This window comes from Schistocerca gregaria, chromosome 4 (assembly GCF_023897955.1).
Source record: "Schistocerca gregaria isolate iqSchGreg1 chromosome 4, iqSchGreg1.2, whole genome shotgun sequence".
Taxonomy (NCBI): domain Eukaryota; kingdom Metazoa; phylum Arthropoda; class Insecta; order Orthoptera; family Acrididae; genus Schistocerca; species Schistocerca gregaria.
Genome location: NC_064923.1, coordinates 570,440,788 through 570,463,448, shown reverse-complemented (window position 1 = coordinate 570,463,448; position 22,661 = coordinate 570,440,788). Strand labels below are relative to the sequence as shown.

Genomic DNA, 22,661 nt, shown 5'->3' with positions numbered 1-22,661 from the left:
GCGTATGGGCCTTCAATTCAGTTACATTCATAATTGGAGTGCTGAACACATCAGTTGATCTGGATGGCCAGGGCATAGGGAAATGGTGACTGATAAGTCTAGCATTTCTGAAATGCATCTGCAGCAGCTTCTTCACTGGCTATGCAATGTGTGGAGGAGCACCATCTTGCATAAAAGTGATCCTATCCTCACATCCAAATTGCTGAAGGGTTGGAATGACGTTGGTGCACAAAAGACTCCCATGCCATTTACCAGTGATGGTACAGGTAACATGACCCGCAGGACTAATCTCCTCAAAAAATGCAGCCTTATGATAAATGGTGTTGTCAACAAGGACCACACAGTCACCTTCACAGAATGGAGGGATACCGGTTGATGTGTGTGCCAGTTTTTCATTATCCATATTCTGAAATTCTGTGTATTCACATGTCCTTGGGGATGGAAATCAGCCTTGTCTGTCCACAAGATGTTTCATGGCCATTCATTTTCCACTTCAAAGTGAGCAAGAAATTCTTGCTAGTACTTCGAGGGGGGGGGGGGGGGGGGGTGCAGCTCGTATTTGTGTGATTTTGTATGGATAGCAGTGCATAATGTCTTGTAGGATTTTATGCAACATGCTCGCAGGCATGTCCAATGTTTGGGCAGTTCCACTTGCACTGTATGTTTGTTCGCCACAGCTCGACCCCCCCTGCAATGCTGTGGCCTCATATTGGACAGATGTCAGATCAACTGCTTTCCTTCCTGTGCCACATTGCACTTCAAAAGAACCTGTCTTTTCAAATTTTGCAGTCTTTTCTCCAGACCTTTAACAGACATGAGACCAGTGCCATTTTTCATAGCCTTGAGTGTCTGGAACTTCTACAGGGGTACTGGCACACAGTCACCGTGCTTTTAAAAGAACGTTACCAGCAATGCATGATTCTTCAAAAGCCAGTGATGTTGGGCGTATCAGATGCAAACTGGGGAACAGCCTGTCGGTACACATATTCTTCAGCTTACAGCGTGTTATCTTACCCTCACACACTTCAATATTAAAATTCTCGTAGTCTCTTCATTATTTTTAAAAGCTTCAAGAGGTGTAAGGCATACAAAAGAAGAACTTTTTACTTATCTTGACTTTCTCTTCTTCTTGTTGGCTCTAATTCTTGTTGTGTTTAGGAGTACATTCTTGAGGCTGTGGTTTTTATAACGTTGTGGGTTCTTGTTCAACTGAAATCACTAATGAAGATTTGCCTGTTGCTATGATTATCTTTTATTTTATCCCATTCTTCTAAATCACGCCGACTTTAGCATTTTCACTTCTATCACACGAAAAATTAGATTATTAGTGAGACACACTGATTCCATCAGAGGCGTGCCCATCATTGCTTACATTCTGTTACTAACAATATTCCAAAAAGTTTACAAACTTTCTTGACACCCAAGTCTGTGTTTATGAGGATTTGGAAATGGTCCAATGTAAACATTGAAAAATTTCTGTACCTCAGATGTCAACACTTTAAACTTCTCTTTGGCTTTCACCAACATAGATCTCCCATTTCAGACTAGAAAATCTACCTTTACCATCATGTCTCTGCTTTCTCCTATCCCCGTTTATTTTCATAATCTCCCTAACACACTTTTCCCTCTCTTGTGATGACATAATTTTACATGGTGGAAACTCAGTATTTTCAGAAATAAAATTAGCTGGTGTGCGATTAAACATGATTTCAGATGTGATGTTTAAAACTTTCCCACCATACTGATTGTTCCATAAAAACACGGGGCACGGTCGGATATCAGTAACGTCCTGCCACGATATTTAGGTGCAGAGTCTTCTGGCCATCAGTGGTACTCACTTGAAGATGGCCAGAAGACTGCGCCGAAATATCATGGCAGGACATTACTGATATCCGGCAGTTCTCCCGTGTTTTTATGGAACAATGATTTCAGATGATGAAAAACCTGGTGAAGAATGTTGTAAGCTGTTCATAGTATTCTCAAAATCACTGACATATTCAATCCAACTGGTACAATTCTTACTACAATATGTTCTAAACAGTCTTCCAATCTCTCTCATATATCTTGCTGCAGGGTTACTCAAAGGATGGTACACTGAGGTTAGATAGGCCTTATTTTTGCACGGTAAACAAAATCTTTCCAAGCTTGTGATGTAAACTGAGAACCATTGTCAGATAAAATTGTTTTAGGTTACCCACCTGATGAAAATGTGTGTTTACAAACTTACAGAGATAATTTCTTTACTGGTACCTTTTTTAAGAGGTAACAGCTTTATGAACTTCGAAAATACGTCAACCACCACAAAAACATAACAAAATCCATTCTTAGACTTACGTAAGGCTCCATAAACATCAACAGGCACGAGATCTAGGTTACTATTAGGTAATATATTTTGTATTTGGCTCCTACTTGTTTGGTTACTTACCTTCACTCTTTGGCATCTGTCATAGCTGGCAATCTTCTTCTTGACTCCTCTTCCTATGTTACAAAAACAGATGTTTTCTTGACTCTTTTGTGTGCATTTGGTTGATCCACAATGACAAAAACTCTCATATGTATAAGTAATTAAAGTATCAATACATTGTTCCGGCCAACACCAGCATGCTCTTAACCAACTTCTAGTTTTGATCATGATTTTGATACCTACAGATGTCTGCAAATTTTCAAAATCTCTTTTTCCTCTTGTACACCTTTCAAGTACATAATTTTAAATTCTTTTTCTCCTTCTCCAGAGTTTTTAGATAATTCACCTCCCAAAGGTTGCCTAGACAAAGCATCAGCGACTACATTGTCTGTGCCCTTAATGTATTTGATTTCATAATTAAACTGTTGTAAAAATAACGCCCAATGAGTAATTCTGTTATGGTACAGATTACACACATAATGCTTTATGATCAGTATAGATGATGACTTTGTGACGTAGTAAGTAATTTTCAAATTTGTTGAACACCCAATGTATAGCCAAAAGTTTTTTCTCAGTTAAAGTGTACGTCTTTTCATGTTTCTGCAATATTCTGCTAGCAAATGCAAGAGATCTATGTTCAAAAACACCATCAACTTCAACCTCCTGAAATAAATGAGCACCCAATCCAACACCACTATTGTCTATCATAATACAAAAAGGAAGAGACAAATCTGGTCTGAACAATATCTGACTCTGACACAACTGTAGTTTGATCTCATTGAAAGCATCTTGACACTCCTGATTCCAATCCCAAACGGTATCATCCTTCAAATGTTCGCACGAGCATGGAGCATTTAAAGCATAGCTGCTACAAAATTTTCTAAAAAATCCAGTCAATTTAAAAAATGATTTAAGCTGTTTTTTGTTATGCAGAGTAGGAAAATTAGCAATATCATCAAGTTTTTCTTTATCAGATGCAATTCCTTTTTCAGATATAACATGTCCTAAAAATTTAACTACTTCCACACCGATGTACCGTTCCTATTCATATAATTTTGTCCATTCATAAATTCACTTTTAATTCTCCCTTGTTCAGCTTCTGACCAAAATTTATATAAAAAACTTTTTTCGAAACTTTGATATGTTTCCACTGACTTAAATTTAGATTTACCCAAGACAGAGCTTCACCTTCAAGATATCTTTTGGTCATCACTCATGTGTATGTATGTATGTATGTATATACAGGATGGTTCCATGGTGATGATGATAAAACTTTCAAGGCTGATGGAGAAGGATGAATGTATCAATATGAGTTAAGGGTCCCTGTACCGGAAACAGTTATAAGTGAAAACCGTTCTGATACCTCTGACAGTGAAATACATGTACTGGTACTGTTGTTGGTAAGGTTTTAGGGTAGACAACTTTCAGATGTGATAACATGGACCAAAACAAGAAAAAATGTCTGGTAAACATGGGCTCTAACATGCGCACCTTAAGAGCTGTGAGCACTTGTTCAATACATGCGATGTGGTTCACAGTAGCAAAGATGGGCAAGTGATCATAGCTCCACAGGTACACACTTTAGCCATGTTCACTCGACATTTTTTCTTGTTTTGGTCCATGTATTTGAGATGTAGACGAAAAGTGGGCAGGAGGAGAAGGGGGAGGATTGTGAAAGGGTGGCCGATGCACCAGAGGATGGGAGCAGGGATGCAAGATAGGACTGCAGGAGGGAGAGCCTGTAGATGCAAGGATAGGAATGTGGCACACAGGCACAGGAACTGGTGAGTTCGTATGAGGCATGATGGCAATGACATGGGGGAATGGAATGGGAAGGGTTGACGGAACAGTGGAAGAGGAGACTTTGGGGAAGAAGGTAAGGGTGCAGAGGTTACCTGTGATGGAGGCCAGATGTTTACGGTGTTCAGTGATGTGTTGCAAATTTTACAAAAACAGCTGTCATGTACGGGGTGGTTACAATTAAACTTTCAGTACTTGAACCAGTGTAGACAAAAAACATGGTATGCAGTTAACAAATGTTACCCTCTTGTTTAGAAATTAAAATGTGTTGCTTTTTTCATTATTTCTCTTCCACTTGTCATTACAAATGGTTTCACATTATACAAATGATGTTCAGACTGTATGCTGCAGGATTCGTGTTAGTAGTGTTAGTGTCATGACTTGCTTTAGGCACTGGTATGGGTGTGGCAATGTAGGGTTGAAACACAAACATCAGCTTGTGTTACAGTTGCAGACACTCAATATGGGTCTGTACAATATGAGCAGGGATTTACTTGCAAAGCTGTCTCATCAAGAAGTAGTGCTGCTGCTCTTCTTAGATATAAATTGGTTAAAGGCATGTGGAGAGTTCCTCTTTCCACATCAGTAGTTGAAGAATGGGGTTCAGATGTTCAAATTAACTGCCAACGAACATTTGAGAAGTTCCCCTGCATAATAAACGCATCACTGTGTGGTCCCTGTGTGGTGTGGCTTCATGACACAGTTCATAATTGCTCCATTTTTCTTTGAAGAACTCAAACCCCAATGACCAAGGACATGCAGACATGCACCCTGTCAACATAATGATCCACAATCTACAGGAGAGAGGAGCTTCGGAATCAACAGCTTTGCTACATGATGGAGCTCCACCTCACATTATTCATCAGGTCACTTGGGTATTCCATGACACATTTGGAGAAGACCTGTTGTTTGATCATTTGTTCCGAACTACATGGCCCACAAGATCACCATGTTTGAACCCTTGTAATTTCTTACAGTTGCGGTACCTGAAGGACAGTGTTTATCAATGGGAGACTAACACACGTTGGAGGTTGAAGACGAGCATAGTGAGAGAGATAGCCAACATTCCACCTGAGATGTTTTGGGCAGCAGTAGAGCAATCTCTGGTGCTATCATTGATGCAGATGGTCATCACAGTGAGCAACATTTGTGACCTGGAATGTAAATATGGAACACAATTATCAAATGTTACCCTCTCATGTGGGAATTAAAATGTGTTTATTTCAGTGGGGTTTTTTCTCTTGTGCGTGACCTTACAAATGTTTCCACAGTCTTTCATTGTTCTACAATCACTTGTTTTTCATGGGGCCTCTCTCAAGTAGCAAAAGTTTAATTGTAACCACCCTGTGTATAGTTTATAAAGGCTGGTGCTGGGGCAAGAATCCAGATTGCATAGGATGTGAAGCAGCCATTCAAAGCAATCATTTTGAGCCGAGCATCTTGCTCTGCCACTGGATGGTCAACTTTGCTTTTGACCAGTCAGGTGGTGGCCATTCATTTGATTGCACAGTTGGCGTTTGTGCCCACATAAAATGCTGTGCAGATATGGAAACACAGCTGGTATATGATCTGGCTGCTTTCACAGGTGGACGTGCCTTGGGTGTGATAGGATAAGCCCTTGATGGAGGCTGGAGGAGGATGTGGTGGGTTGATGAATCAGACAGATCTTGCACTTTGGGTCTTCAATGGGGGAAATGACCATCAATATCCTGGACTATCCCTAAGACAATACCACTCCCTAGCCCTTGCATGGGGATCATATCACTGTGGAAGGTCCAGCTGCAATACCTGTCCAATTCACCCACCCAGCACATCCAGGTTTTGTCCTGTCCTAGGCTTATCCTTTTCCATCAAAGGCAGGCCACCTGTGAAAGCAGCTCTGCTGCAATTTATGCACATTTTCTGTGGGTGACACCACGATCCACCAGACCACCGGAATGAATGGCCACCATCAAACTATGGCCAAAAGCAGAGTCAACCATCCACTGGCGGAACTCGTTGCTGAGTACATAATGCTTCATTTTTGGGGGTGCTTCATAACCTGTGCCATCTTGACCCTTCCCTCCAATACCAGTTTTTCCAAACTATGTATACGGGAGTTGTTCTAGCAGGGCATTCAGTACCAAAATCACCCTGGCCTCAGTCACCACTAACCCACTGCACCCACACCTTCTTCCCCACAGTCATCCCGTCCTCTGTTTTGTCACCCCTTCACAGTCCACTCCCCCGCATCACTGTCATCATTTGTTGCATAAACTCACTGCTTCTGGTGCCTGTGAGTCACGTTCTTGTCCTTTGCAACTAATGGCTTTACCTCCTACATTCTTATTTTGTACACACGGTGCTTTCCTCCTAGCCATCATCCAACCTTACTCTAGCTACAAAAAAGATTCGTTTGGAAGCTACTGAAGGTTTCAGTCTTGTTTCTGTATAGGTACATGACTGAACACCTCTACTATTCAGTGAGTTGTTACCTTTACTTCTAAATTACTTTTCCCTGAAATAATCAAACTATCTGTGTCCAACATTGCTACAAAATTGACATTATTGTAGAAAACCCTGATGTATCATCTTGAATAATTTCAGGCGCCTCAGAAAATTACTGTATCCAAATTTTCATGAATACTGCCTTTGACATATTCCACATTGATTGGCTGCCACTTAAGGTAAAAATTATGAATATGACTTTCTAAGCTGAGATTCATCACCCCCAGTGATTTAACATCCATTGCCAGATATAGGCCTCCACCATATGTCTACATGGGTCATGGTTTTGGCTATCCATGTCACTCTTGAATGTTCCCCTGTATCATCCAACCACCTCACATTAGGTCATCGATTTGATCTTTCTGTATGTCTTGAAATCCAGCAAAGGTCTTCCTTGGTCCACCTCCATTATACTGTCGTAATTACGAAGGGTGTTCAATAAGTAATGCAACACATTTATTTTCTGAAAACAGATTGGTTTTATCCATAATTCCAATACACTATATCATGCCCCACTCGTCTGGCTACAAAATCCTAGTTTTCAACATAATCTCTGTTCAGTGCAACAGCCTTACACCACCTTACTGGGAGGACCTGTATGATTGTGTGGTTGATGTTGGAGCCAACATTTTGCTGCATCAATAATTTCCCTATAATCCATGTACTGCTTCCTGTGGAATGCATCCTTCTTTGGGCCAAACAGATCGAAATTGGAACACGTGAGATCTGGGCTGTAGGGTGGATGGTGAAGAACAGTCCAGTGCAGTTTTATGAGCTGCTTTCAGGTGCACAGACTTGTATGAGGCATTACGTTGTCATGGAGAAGAGAAGTTTGCATTTTTATGACAATAAACACGTTGAAGTCATTTTTTCAATTTCCTTCCAAGTTGATAGTTGCATCATGAGAGAGGAAGTCAAACAGAAAAATTCCTTCAGAGTCCCAGAAGACCATCACCATGAGTTTATCGGTTGAGTGTGCAGCTTTGGACTTTTTCTTCAGAGGAGAGGTGGTGTGGTGCCACTCTATGGATTGCCATTTTGTATCTGGTTTGAAGTGGAGAAACATTGTGGCGATGTTCGAGAAAAAATTGTGATCATCAGCCTCAGAACATGCAAACAATTTCTCACAGATAGTCCATATTTGCTCTTTATGGTCTTCTATTAGATAACGAGGAACCCAGTGGGCACACTCTTTTGAGTACCCTAACTGGTGGATTAGAGTGTCAGCACTATCAACAGAGACGTACAATTGTGCAGTAAGGTGATTGTAATCCGTCGATCACCTGCATGTTCCAACATTGCAATGATTACAGCTGTGTGTGGCCGGTTGGTGTGCGGGAAATTGGGCAGGTTTGCATGACCGTTCTGCGATGATGACAGACTTCCTATACCAATGTCTCAGCATGCGTTTGTTCATTGCCAGATCTCTGTAGACTTTCTGCAAGCACCTACGAATGTCTGCAATGCTCTGGTTTTCTGCTAAAAGAAACTCAATGATAGCTCTCTGCTTGGAACTCACATCCATTATAGATGTCATTTTAAAGGCTTCATATACCATCACCACCACCACCTATCAGAAATTCATGAAACTGAAGGGGGTGAAGTGGCAATATTCTGCGATGTCCTACAACAAATTCCACATTTTTTTCAATTGAAATTGGCTGTGAAAGAAAAATGTGTTGCATCAATTGTGGTATTCCCGTCGTATATTTTCCACACTAGTCTGTCCCCTGATCCTTTTACTAGTTCTCTTTTTTCTTGAATCACTCCTAAGATGCTCTTCTTCATTGCAACCCTCAGTGTTCGAGTGATTCTCAAATTACAAGTCCATATGTCACTCCTATTAATTCAAAATAGGCAGTACACACTGATTGCAGAATTTTCCGTTTCAGAAACATTGTAATCTTCCATTTGGAAACTGTTTAGTTTACGAAGAGAACTCCAAGCCATTTATTTCTTTTGTTGTCCGTATAGTTGTTGTATTAAACTGCTATAACAACTAATTCTAATGCTTTGTTGTTAATTTGTACTATTTTATTTTCGCCATTATACATTATTTTAGTTTAATCTAACGTATTTTTCAGACCTACAGTGAAACATAGGCTACTTAGTTCTGCCATCAGTCACTGTAGTTCTATGTGCATTGGATGCAAAACAGTACATTGTCAACAGGAAAACAAGGTGATTCATCAAAGGTTACCTGTTCAAATTTATTGGACTCTGTGCCCTCTATCTCATTCCTGAAGTTTTTGTGTGCAACCTGGATTTTTATGGAAAGATTAACAACTTTTGTTATAGTAACGGAAATTTTCAGATCTGTTAATAAACCAAAATGAGGAAAGGCAACTACATACTTGCAACAGATCTATGTATCATTAGTTTTTCATTGATGCACCACTTGCCTTTCCGGTTAAATATTCTCTCTCTCTCTCTCTCTCTCTCTCTCACACACTCTCACACACTCACACACACACACACACACACACACACACACACACACACACACACACACACACACCTCACACCTAGATAGTGTGGCTCATAGCGTGATCAACTGAACTGTGCATCTGTAAGGTCAATAGTACACTTTGGAACTATTTGAAGATCTGTTTGTGTCGGACATATGTATTCCTAATTTTTCACATCTCTCATACAGTGATGAGCTTAATTGGACTGTAAAATATTGTGCTTAGGATTTCAATTTTCATTTGCCCTGAGCCCACAAATAGTTAAATTTCTTTCTATCTGATGTACTTCTGAACACGTATACGCGTTGCTTAATCAACTGCTGTTGAGCCGCACGGAATTAGCCGAGTGATTTAAGGCGCTGCAGTCATGGACTATGCAGCTATTCCCAACGGAGTTTCGAGTCCTCCCTCGGGCATGAGTGTGTGTGTGTGTTTGTCCTTAGGGTAATTTAGGTTAAGTAGTGTGTAAGCTTAGGGACTGATGACCTTAGCAGTTAAGTCCCATAAGATTTCACACATCAACTGCTGTTGAAATATGAAACTGTCACATGACTACTTTAAGACACTCACAGGTCCCTTTAAGGGAACACCAGCTTCATGAAGGTAAGTACGATGAGACCAAATCAGAATACGCTACAGTCTTTCAGACTAATCAATTTTCTAGCTTCCTTTAGAAACAACTCTAGATGAATACTTGTCTCTTTCCTTTCAGTCCAAAATGCCGACATGAGTATGAAGAAAAAGCAATACCGCAAAAGTATTACTGTTTTTGTGGGCGCACTCTGGATCCTCCGTTTCATCCATGGCTCCTTCCACATTCTTGTGGGGAAACTTGTGGACGACCCCTTGAGCCTCTTTGTGGGCATGACTGCTTGTTGCTTTGTCATCCTGGTGAGTAAGATGGAAGTATATAAACATGTTTCTGTTTCTGTACACTGTTATCTGTTTATGTCACTCATAACAGTGACAGTCATTTACTTTTGGTACTCATATAAAATATTTTTTAATTTAAATAGTTAAACATTTCCTGTAAAATGTTGAAATTTTATTTAATGTATCAATTTCACATGAGTCCTTCAGAGTTTAGGCCTGTATAAAAGAAAGAAACTTGACGAGAGGATTGTGGAAAGAGAAGAGATAGTGGATGTTTTCATGAGCAGTACAGTACTGTGGGAAGGATATGACAAAACATTGACAGACTTATGTCAAAGTAAGGCATGTGAAGTAGATGATATTCCTTCACAGTTAATTACAACAGCAAAATTAAAGGGAATATAAAATGTAGACAGGGAATAGCAAGAAAAGCTGTTGCAAAAAAGAGAAATATGGTAATGTTGAATATAAATTTGATTGTTAGTAAGTCTCTTCTGAAAGTATTTGTCTGAAGTAGAGCCATACATGAAACGTTCAAGATATAACCTACAAACAAGAACAGAATAGAAGCTTTTGAAATCTGGTGCTACAGAAGAATGCTGGAGATGAGATGAGTAGATTGAGGTGCTGACTAAGAGGTAGTGGATCAAAATAAACAGAAGAGAGTTTATGTACAACTCAACTAAAAGAAGGGATTGGCTATAGAACACACCCTGTGGCATCAAAAGAATCATTAATGTGGTATTGGAGGAAAGTGCAGAGGGCAAAATTTGTGGAGTGAGGCGAAAGGTTGAATAAAGTAAGCATGTTCCAGTGGATGTAAGTTGCAGGTCCTGAAAAAGCATAACTTACTTAGTTTTAAATTGACTTGTAGAGAAAACTGTAGTGCTTCTGTAGTTGTGCAAAACAGTAACTAGAAATGCTTGGTAGGTAAGCTGTATGTAATTTCAGAAAGTACAGAAATAATTAGGTGTCTCTCCTCGTATAAGAAACTGATGAGTGATGATTGTGAGCATTTACAAATGGAATGACACTCTGGAAGAAGAGGAAGAAAAAGAGGAAAGACAGATAGCAACTGAAGCAGGGAAATACGTTTAATCGATACCCTCTACCCTCTCCTTCTGTTTTTAAGGGAGTAAAAAAATAAAATAATTGATTTTTTACTCCAAAGTAGATGCTGGCATGTCAGGTAAAGAATATACAGAAATATGTATTCTTGCTGTCACCTTTAATGAACAAATGTGTATAGTCTTGAATTCATTTCACAACAATGTATCACACATGTGGGAACAGTATGTTTACACTTTAGAAATTTAATAAATGGCTAGAGTGTGACAAGTTGTATGTTATTGTTTCACAGTTATCTGAATTCACTAAATTATTTTGTTGACAAAAAAATGAAGTTTTGTGCAATGATAAAATACTTTTTTTTCGCAAAAAGAGCTTATGGCACTCATACCCACAAACATTCCAGTGTAGAATACCACTTATTTGTGTTTAATTAAGCCTAAACATAGATAGTTCAATGAGTAAAGGTAACAACTCAATAAATTTTCACACACACACACACACACACACACACCTCTGTACATCAACATTATGGCAGCACAGCAACTCAACTGGGCTGAGATGGTTTGTCACATCAACTGGACGTCGGGGGGGGGGGGGGGGGGGGGGAGCAGGGCAGAGAGTGGGAGGAGACAATGAATAAAGGGCACATATGATGCATTGTTAACTTTTAGGCAAATACCTTACATCTATAAAAGTTAGTAATTTTGATTAGTCAGATTTGTTAAAAAATAATTTTTTCTTAAAGAACCTCCTACAAAATGAGATATCATCATATATTCAGGATTGTCTTATACTTGGATAAATATTGTACTTGTTACTGGCATGTGGTGCAACAAAAACACAACAGATTAAATTATCAGACTAATCATTACGAACTGGAGGTTAGTACTTTTCTGTATCGACACCTTCATATGGACCAAATTGCTAGATACTTAAGTGAAATTGCTCTAAAAAATTAAGTTAACCATGTTGTCCTTGATGAGGCAGTGAAGAAGAAGAAGAAGAACAAGAAGAAGAAATCTGTCTATGTCAGTGTAGTGAGCTAGTGGTAAGGCCTTTAATGTGACAAATAATGTCTCCAGAAATATGTAGCACACTTTCCTGAAGTCCATTAATTCAATAATTTTAAATTATAAAACATGCTAAGAATTTTGCGTAATGGAACTTGGGAAGGAGTAATTGGCACATTAACGAATTGGGCACTTGCTATCCCGAGCTGACCATTTATCAGGGGTTAAACAGTTTTAGGAACATATCAAATTTTGCTACCTACCTTCAGAAGGTGAAACTCAAAATAATGCCAATGAAAGCACTTACAGTATTACTTTGAGTGAAATTAGACTGAAAAATAGTATTAAAAATTTTTATTCGTGTTTATACTTGGAATTGCATCTCCTGAAGGTAAGCTCTGTCGAGCCGTTATATCCTTGTAATAAATTTTGTTTTTTCTCAATTAAATTAACTTTTTTGATTTAGGAACCTAAGTGGTTGATTTGAGGATGAACTGAAGAAAAAGCACAATAGAATGACTTCCAAAAGCAGTGCGCAATCAAACAAATCATACAACTCAATGGCAAAATTATATAGTTGGCATTTTTGAGATGATTTTTCATGTGTACTAACATATGGGCTTCACACTTTGCATGATATTCCTTCTAAAGCAGGAAAGATTCTTTGAATAAAACTTCTGTTAAATATATAATAAAAGATTTAATATTCTTTGACTCAACATTTCCCTAGCAAGAAGGTCAGGATAGATGTTTACAAACTGCAGTGCACTTGTACAAGAACACTTTTCCACTTGCTTAAAATCTGTTTGTTTTAAAATACTCAATATCTACTTCTTTACCCATTTGTTACCTCGACTTCTTCTTTTGGGAGTTTTATATATTTTTTAGCAAGATTACCAGCGTTACTCTTATCCAGTAACTCACTTTTTATATTGTATATTACATATTGTAATAATTCTAGCAATTGCCATTTCCATTATTGGTATATAATCTGTGTCTGAGAAACTTCGAATATTTGTTAAATTATTTGCAGGACCGTGTCCACCTTGTCCCAAAATGGTACGCAGCACCTGTTATTGTGGGAAACAACCACCCCGGCCACAGCGTTGCTGCAAAAAGGAATGGTCATGCGGCAGTGTATGTGGACGCAAGTTGAGCTGCGGGCGGCATGAGTGCCCAGAGCAGTGTCACCCTGGGGACTGCTCTCCCTGTCCTCGCACGAGCAAGCAGCATTGCGTGTGTGGGGCAGCCTCACAGATACGGCAGTGTGCTGATCCAGTGTGGCACTGTGACAAGGTTTGTGGTAACATAGTTATACTTAGTCTAGTTGGTGTCAGGGAACTAGGCACAGGTTCTCAGTGGTGCGACGCTGTACTCACATTCAAGTTTAGATTTTTTGTGGTTTCTCTAAATCACATGAGGCAAATTGTGAGATGGTTCCACTGAAAAACACAGACCCGGTTCCCTTCCCATTCTTCACCAGTGTCAGCTTGCGATCTGTCTCAAATCGCCTCATTGTCAACAAGATGTTAAAATCTTAATCTCCTTCCCTCTGTTTCCTTGTGATACTAAGCAGCTTGAGGTCATGTATATCTGTTTCCACTGCCTCAAATCAATTCATCCTTCATCATACAGTGTTGCTACAACTAATAACAGCTGGTCAGTAAACACAATTTGCATGTTGATTTTCTGTTTATTCCATGAAATCATTCTACTTTTTAGTTCAGTGTGAATGATACTGAAGGGCAGCTGTCTATGCATAGCATAGATCTGTTTATTAAGTCAAGCTTAATACACTGAAACTACATTTGTCCTTCACACTTATATTTCGTCCTTGTGTTGTTTCTAGGATAATGCAGTTGCCCGCACATTGACTCACAGAATTTTGCTATGTTGAGTTCTAGATTTTTCTTTCTGCTCTAAAAGCAAACTATTGTAAATGTTTCATAACTGGCATAATGTGAGTGCACGTGCCCTGCTGTGCACGAAATATATTGCAGATAAATCATGTTTCCAGGTGGAGTGACAAATAATGATTATGTGCCATATGTTTCCAAAATTAATTTGATTGTAAAATAATTCTCCTTGCCCATTAGAGTATTTAATTTTTTGCTTTGAAAGACTTCTATGTTTTCTTGAGAAAATATTCATCGTATGCACCTGTCAAATTTGAGAATGTTCTAAGACTTCCGTTCAGATCTCATTTGTCAGCGCATCCAGCTCTTTACCATACAGGTTGAAGCAAGAAAAAGCTTTTTGTGAATTACTTGTAACAATATTTTCTTTGTTTTGGCATCAGACTTCCAGTTGCAGTTGCAAGTGAGATTTTGCACCATGCAACAGAATCTGCAAAATGCAAACGAAAGGAGTATTTCAGTATATAATGTGTCATACTAAGACTGAGGCTGTACTCATAAAGACATGCTGACATCCACCCTTGAGTCGTTTTGCCAGTTCGAAAACACATCGCGACCGCTGCCTATCCCCTTACAGTGTGCTCCCTGTCTAGTCCTGTGTACTCCTCCTTGGTTGGTACGTAAATCATGAATTAGGACCAATCTACTTCAAGGACCTGATGTTTTTCGCCACCAAGACCCTTCATCATCTGCTACTTTTGGTGCTTCTGGTGGATCCGTGTGCTCCTGTCATTTACAGTGATGGCCCTGCTGTACTACCTGCTGAATTTTCTTATTTTGGGTCCCATTTGTCATGGGAATCCAAGGGACCATTTCACCCAACTTTCACTTTGACAATCCTACATCTATACTCCGCAAGCCACCCAACGGTGTGTGGCAGAGGGCACTTAACGTGCCACTGTTATTACCTCCCTTTCTTGTTCCAGTCGTGTATGGTTCATGGGAAGAACGGCTGCCGGAAAGCCTCTGTGCACGCTCGAATCTCTCTAATTTTACATTCGTGATCTCCTCGGGAGGTATAAGTAGGGGGAAGCAATATTTTCAATACCTCATCCAGAAACGCGCCCTCTCAAAACCTGGACAACAAGCTACACCGCGATGCAGAGCGCCTCTCTTGCAGAGTCTGCCACTTGAGTTTGCTAAACATCTCCGTAATGCTATCACGCTTACCAAATAACCCTGTGACGAAACGCACCGCCCTTCTTTTGATCTTCTCTCTCTCCTCTGTCAACCTGAGCTGGTACGGATCCCACACTGATAAGCAATACTCAGGTATAGGTCGAACGAGTGTTTTGGAAGCCACCTCCTTTGTTGATGGACTACATTTTCTAAGGACTCTCCCAATAAATCTCAACGTGGCACCCGCCGTACCAACAATTAATTTTATATGATCATTCCACTTCAAATCATTCCGTACGCATACTCCCAGATATTTTACAGAAGTAACTGCTACCAGTGTTTGTTCTGCTATCATATAATCATACAATAAAGGATCCTTCTTTCTATGTATTCACAGTACATTACATTTGTCTAGGTTAAGGGTCATTTGCCATTCCCTGCACCAGGTGCCTATCCGCTGCAGATCTTCCTGCATTTCGCTGCAATTTTCTAATGCTGCAACTTCTCTGTATACTACAGCATCACCCACGAAAAGCCGCATGGAACTTCCGACACTATCTACTATATTGTGAAAAGCAATGGCCCCATAACAATCTCCTGTGGCACGCCAGAGGTTACTTCAACCTCTGTAGACGTCTCTCCATTGAGAACAATAAGCTGTGTTCTGTTTGCTAAATCTCTTCAATCCAGCCACACAGCTGGTCTGATATTCCGTAGTCTCTTACTTTGTTTATCAGTCAACAGTGCGGAACTGTATCAAATGCCTTCCGGAAGTCAAGGAAAATGGCGTCTACCTGGGAGCCTGTATCTAATATTTTCTGGGTCCCATGAACAAATAAAGCGGGTCCCATGAACAAATAAAGCGAGTTGGGTCTCACACGATCACTGTTTCTGGAATCCATGTTGATTCCTACAGAGTAGATTTTGAGTTTCCAGAAATGATATGATAAAATTCTACAACAGATCGATGTTAAAGATATAGGCCTATAGTTTTGCGCATCTGCTTGACGACCCTTCTTGAAAACTGGAACTATCTGTGCTCTTTTCCAGTCATTTGGAACCTTCCGTAAATTGAAATCTCCACCTAAGACCATAACATGCTGAGAAAATTGATGTGAAATGTATTCCAGATTTTCTCTCAGTTGTTCTGCCACTGATGCTGCTGAGTCTGGAGGTCGGTAAAAGGAGCCAATTATTAACGTAGCTCGGTTGTTGAGTATAACCTCCACCCATAATAATTCACAGGAACTATCTGCTTCTATTTCACTACAGGATAAACTACTACTAACGGCGACAAGCACGCCACCACCGGTTGCATGCAATCTATTCTTTCTAAACACCATCTGTGCTTTTGTAAAAATTTTGGCAGAATTTCTCTCTGGCTTCAGCCAGCTTTCCGTACCTATAACGATTTCAGCTTCGGTGCTTTCTATCAGCACTTGAAGTTCCGGTACTTTACCAACACAGCTTCGATAGTTTACAATTACAATACCGATTGTTGCTTGGTCCCTGCATGTCCTGACTTTGCCCCGCACCCTTTGAGGCTGTTGCCCTTTCTGTACTTGCCTGAGGCCATCTAACCTAAAAAAAAACTGCTCAGTCCACGCCACACAAGCCCTGCTATTCGTGTAGCCGCCTGCTGTGTGTAGTGAACTCCTGACCTACCCAGAGGAACTCGAAACCCCACCACCCTATGGCACAAGTCGAGGAATCCTGAGTGCAGATTTTCTGAAGTAGATAGGCCTGTACTCACTCCAAGACGGAATGTCATCTGATAGGCTACTGCTTCCTCTAATCAACTATAGCTGTATGGAATTCCTTCTTCCATTCCTACTGGATGGAATCAACTGTCCTATGTCACCTCCTCATCGATCGTACCACATTAACACACAATTTTATCTAAAGTGAGCCACCTGTACAGTGTGGTTACAGCCCCGTATAGAAAGTAGCTCTCATCATGGTGGGATATCCCCTCCTCCTCTCTCTCCAGGCCAAGTATGGTTGTCTGGATTATTTACCTCTAGTATTGGTGGTTGATGTGCAGACAGTCTTTGTTTCTTTCAAGAAAGTGTTTATTCTCAAATTAACGTTTTAAACTGCTTTCGGAGTGGGGTTGAGCATGGAGCATCTCCTGTTGCATGGTGAGCCAAGGGGGTTCTGAGCCCTCATCCTCCACCAGCAGCTCTGGTCATACCTCTATAACTCTATTTTCAATTATTTTCATGACATGGTTAGTTCTTTTTCTGTGGTATACTGCTTTACTTTCTTAGGAGTACCCCTTCGTACAGCATACCAATGACTGCAAGGCTTCCTTCTCAGTACAAGGCGATGATGAAAGAATAATTGAATACGCTTATATGCTTGCTCCATGAGAGTGGATTCTATTACCGTCTTCAACACTGACTATTTGGGACGGGAGATGGGGCAATTCTGGGAGGAATGCCCCTCACCACATGCTGAGTGCCAGGGGACTCTCAACTGCACCCACATGCAAAGCTGTTAATTGCTCTCACCTTGTTATACTATTGTTGGGTCTACTGGTGTTCATTACATCTTAGTGTTTCCACTCATAGTATTATAGGTCTCCCTTCCACTCAGCTAGAAGATATTATTTATTTTGTTACTGCATCAGGTTGGTGGGGATCAGGTGTCGCTCACCACAGGTGATCCGTTACAACTCCTGTCTGCTTGCTGACCTGTAGACTGGCCCATCCCTTAAGCTTGCACCTCCCAGGCAATTTTTTCTCATATCTGACATCAGCATTCCTTTCAGTTCCTTAATTTTACTCTCTTATAATATAACATGGAAGCAAATTTTTGTCTTAATTGCGTACAAGAACAGTTCTCCATCTTAAACATACTGCAGTTTAAGTGTTTTACACCAGACTCATCTGCTTTTCTTTACAAAGCAACTTCAGTGATCAGTCTGTAAATATTGTATGCATATTATTTTTCTACATTTGTAGATTAAAAATAATTTACCTAATGTTTTTATTTTATTTGTTTCTGCAAGCAATCCATTGAATACATTAGTGCAGTGTCTGTACTTGAGAGGGTCTGTAAAGTTCAGTGCAATGTTTCTTTAGACTTGCATGCATGTCCTCCAAAGGAATAGACACTGCTGATGATTTATAGCCCTATTAAATCATGAAATGTATTCACAGATTGGGAATATGATACCACAACTACTACACAATTTACTGGAAACATGAAAATTTGTACAGGACGAGGACTCAAACTGGGATTTCCTGCTTTGTAGAAGCAATTGCAGTGACTGCTTTGGCTAGCCAAGTCCGCTTCTCAGGCAGACCTATACTTAAATATTTCCCAGTTCACAATTTACAAATACATTTCATGATTTAATATGGCAATGTATCATCGGTAGTGTCTGTTCCTTTGGATGTGCACACACATATCTGAAGGAACATTGCATCAAACTTTACAGACACTATCAAATACGGACAGTGCACTGAAGTACTTCATGCCAAACTGAAGGCAATCTGATGAAAAAACTAAATAAGTCTCTCCCTGTGCGAGAAGCACATAATTGTGTAAGCACTAGGTGAAGCAGAGCATGCTTGCATAGCTGAAGTGGCTAAGGTGATAGCTCACATAAATTGGGAAATCAAGGTTTAAGTCCTGTTCAGGCCCAAAATTTCATTTGTTTCTAGTAAATTGTCTAGCTGTAGTGGGACGGCATTCGTAATCTGCACATACATTTCACACTGATTGAAGTTTGTTGTGAGTTTATAGGATAGTTATGTTCTACCTTAAAACCCACTTCCTTTCGTTTTTCCCCCTGCTTCCTGAAGAAGCAACCATCGGTTGCGAAAGCTAGTAATTCTGTGTGTGTGTTCGTGTGGTTTGTTCATTTTGCCTGTCTGCCGGCGCTTTCGCGCTTGGTAAGTCTTGGAATCTCTGTTTTAATATGATACCAAAAGAGTCAATATTTTAAATTCTTTAAAGATGTTCTTGAATGGTTCCCTATTGGTAATTTTTCTGATTAACCTTGTCATTTGTTTTTTAATTTTAAATGATTGATTTCTGAAACACATTTCTGTTGAACATCACACCATATCAGAAGAGGCTGTCCACATTTGCATAGTATGCACATGGTGCCATATTAGTGTCACAGTAATCATGAAGTATTCTTAAAACATGACACTATTTCCTCAATCAGTAGTTCAGCTTGTTTCTCCTGCATTAAACTGTCATCTAATCAAACTCCTAGAAACGTTTTGTAAGCTGTTTATTCAGTACTACAATCCCGTATTCTTCGATTATATACTTCTGTTATTATGTCTCTGAAGCTCACCCAGTCTGGTTTCTTCTCATTTACCTCCATGCAGTTACCTCAGTACCATCTTTCTGCTGATTCACTTTTCACAGAGTGATTTTGTGTGAATCTGCTTCATTGTGTACTTTAATTAAAAAAAAAAAAACAAAGTATGATTTGCAGACAACATAGGCCCTGCTATTGACAAGTGATATTGTAACTCATTTGTAATAACCAAAAATAACAGAGGCCTAACACAGAACTTTGAGGTACACCATAACAAAGTTCCCTGTATCCTGAAAATTAACTTCTATTTTTGTATAATATTTCTGCCATGTATTGCCTGCCACAAAGATATGATTTAAACCAATTGTAGGCAACTCCATAGGAACCATACTTGCACAATTTACAAAGCAGCTGATTGTAAGTGATCGGATCAAATGCTGTAGATAGGCCTTGAAACTGCCCATAGTTTAATTCAGTTTGGTTTGTAGCACTCAGGCCTGATTTCAAGAAATCAAAGACAACAGTTTCATGAGTAAAGGAGACCACTCAGTGAATAGCAGAAGTGTCGAGTCATCAACAGGCACACACAAAAGTAAAAGAAAACTTGCTAGCTTTTGAAATAAATTCTTTGTTGAACTGGAGTATTGCCCAAAACCTAGCATCTTACCAACACTCTACAATCCCCATCGATTAACCTTCAGGATACCTACTTGTTGCTGTTGTGGCCACCTCCCTGTACACCAACATCCCCTATGCCCACAGCCTAGCTACTCTCAAACACTGCCTCTTCCAGTTCCTCCATACTCCAGATCCACTACCTCTTTCCTCATAAACCTTACAAACTGTATCATGACACATGCGAGTAGCTCCTAGATACTTCTCCTATAAGGGAAAGATATGTAAGTAAATCCACAGTACAGCCATGAGCACATGCATAGCACTGTCTTATGCCAACCTTTATATGGGCCACCTAGAGGAAACCTTCCTATTCTCCCAAAACCCAAAACTCTCATCTGGTTCAGTTTCAGTGATAAAATCTTAATGATCTGGGCACAGGACCAAGACACCCTGTCCTCATTCCTCCAGAACCTCAACTTCTCCTCCGTCCACTTCACCTGCCCTCCTCAATCCAACATGCTACATTCCTGGATATTGACTTCCACCACTCTGATGGCTCCATCCACACATGTCTATATTAAACCCACTAACGGCCAGCAGTATCTGCATTTCGACAACTGTCATCCCTTTCACACCAAAAAATTGCTCTCTACAGTCTGGCCACCAGTGAACAGTGCGTCTGCAGTGACGAGAACTCCCTTACTCAGTATGGTGAAGGTCTCACTATTCACTATGACCTTCACAGGCAGTCACTACACCCCCCACCCCACCCCACCCTCATACCTCCCCCCTCTCACCCTCATACCTCCCCCCTCTCACCCTCATACCTCCCCCCTCTCACCCTCATACCTCCCCCCTCTCACCCTCATACCTCCCCCCTCTCACCCTCATAACCCCCCCCCCCCCAACCCAGTCTGGAAACAGGTTTCCTGTACCTTCTCCCCACACACTTCTAATCCTCCCACCACCCCCAGGAATAAGTTGTAAAAGGAGTGCTGCCCTCATCACTGAATATCATGCTGGACTGGAGCAGTGAACCATCACATGCCTAGACTGTGCACTTGCCACCCCTCCCTCTCGCATTCCAAGTCAACAAATTTGCTGCCTGTTCCCAAGCCACTAGCTACCCATCCTGAACCCCTGTTGTTGCCTGCACCCTCTCTCCCACTCTACCAACCCAACCCCACCCTGCCCCCACCCCATCCTAGTCCACCTGTAAAATGCAATCCTGACATTGTCTTTACAGTTAGCACGGTATTCTAGCTCAACAAAGGAGTTATTCCAAAAGCTATCAAGTTTCCTTTCTCTCTTGTGTGTGCCTGCCAATGACTCAATGCTGCTTCTATTCTCTGAGTGGTCTTCTTTTCTCCTTAATCATTTACATTTTTGCCAGAACTTCTCTTCTACATTTAAGACAACTGTTTCAGTAGACTTGTTTTTGCTGAAAACAGTTTGTTCAACTCTCTCTTGATTTTTAGCTATCTTTCTGTAAGACTTGCAGCAAAAACTGTGATTCTACTAGGAAAATTGCTGCTTACTACCTTTATTGCTAACATAATGTTATAGAAATATTCTGTTTCTGAGGCTTTATTGTCTACAAATGTATAACATAGCACTGCATTTGGTTCAACTCTACTGGCCAGTAAACATTAAATACTCTAAACATTAGACCAGTTTGGGTGTCTTTGATCTACTGATTTCAAAAATAATGATCCAGTCACATCCAGTTCCTTTAGATACAGTATGTTTGTCATGTATCACAGTCCACTGTACTCATTCCTAAAAAGCATTGTGCAATGTGCATTAGACCAGTATGTGCTGACATGGACTGTGAGAAATGGTAGAGACCTGCTTGTCATCCCATGCTAGGACCATTGTGCAACAATAGTGGCACATTGTCAGAAGAGAATACAGTGTTGCGGGCTCCTTGCAGACAGTTCTGCTGTGATATGGGTAACAGGTGTATTACAGGGTGCAATTGAAGTGGTGTGGCCACTGCAAGTATACTCCAGAGTTGAAGTGCAGAGGACAGTTCAATTCTTGTGGTAATAACATCTCAGTTGCACTCAGATTCCCCTTGAAATTGTGGCAGTATGTGGACCAAATGCAATGTCATATCCAGCCATGATGAAATGGTGCCAGCAGAGTGATCAAGGCAGTGCTCATCAGGAGTTAAAGATATTCCCCCAAGCAATTTTGTTGTCTCAGGCAAGATGAAAGAACGTTTGGGGTTGAAGAGATTTTCCAGCAATAAGGACATTCGCACAGTAGTTCTTAAATGGCTCCGTGGCCGAAGAGGAATTGAATGATTTGTGAAATGTTCCAACTTGGTGGTGACTGTGTTGAAAAATGAAGTCGTACATCAAAAGCAGCAAAGAGAGAATTCTTTTAGGAAGTTTTGATAGCCATGTTGGGTCTAGGTCAACAGATCAGTTGTGGGGCCATATGGAGAAAAGGATGAGAATGATAATGGTGAAGGACTTATAGCCATATGTCAGCAGTATTCACTGGGGATTCAAAATGGTTATTTTAAATATATTCATCAATTTACATGGACATAGGCTACCCCCCATAGAAAATCTTTAATTGATTACATTAGACAGAAAACCTTTT

General features: G+C 40.3%; 1 protein-coding gene across 1 annotated transcript in view; it reads left to right on the top strand.

The window, feature by feature from the left end:
* The window catches only part of LOC126365967 (NF-X1-type zinc finger protein NFXL1), a 103,524-nt gene that overhangs the window by 23,123 nt on the left and 57,740 nt on the right, over window positions 1–22,661 (top strand). Inside the window, exons 4-5 of the mRNA XM_050008764.1 lie at window positions 9,872–10,050; window positions 13,147–13,409. Coding sequence (XP_049864721.1) covers window positions 9,872–10,050; window positions 13,147–13,409 — 442 coding nt within the window. The remainder of the gene's footprint in view (window positions 1–9,871; window positions 10,051–13,146; window positions 13,410–22,661) is intronic.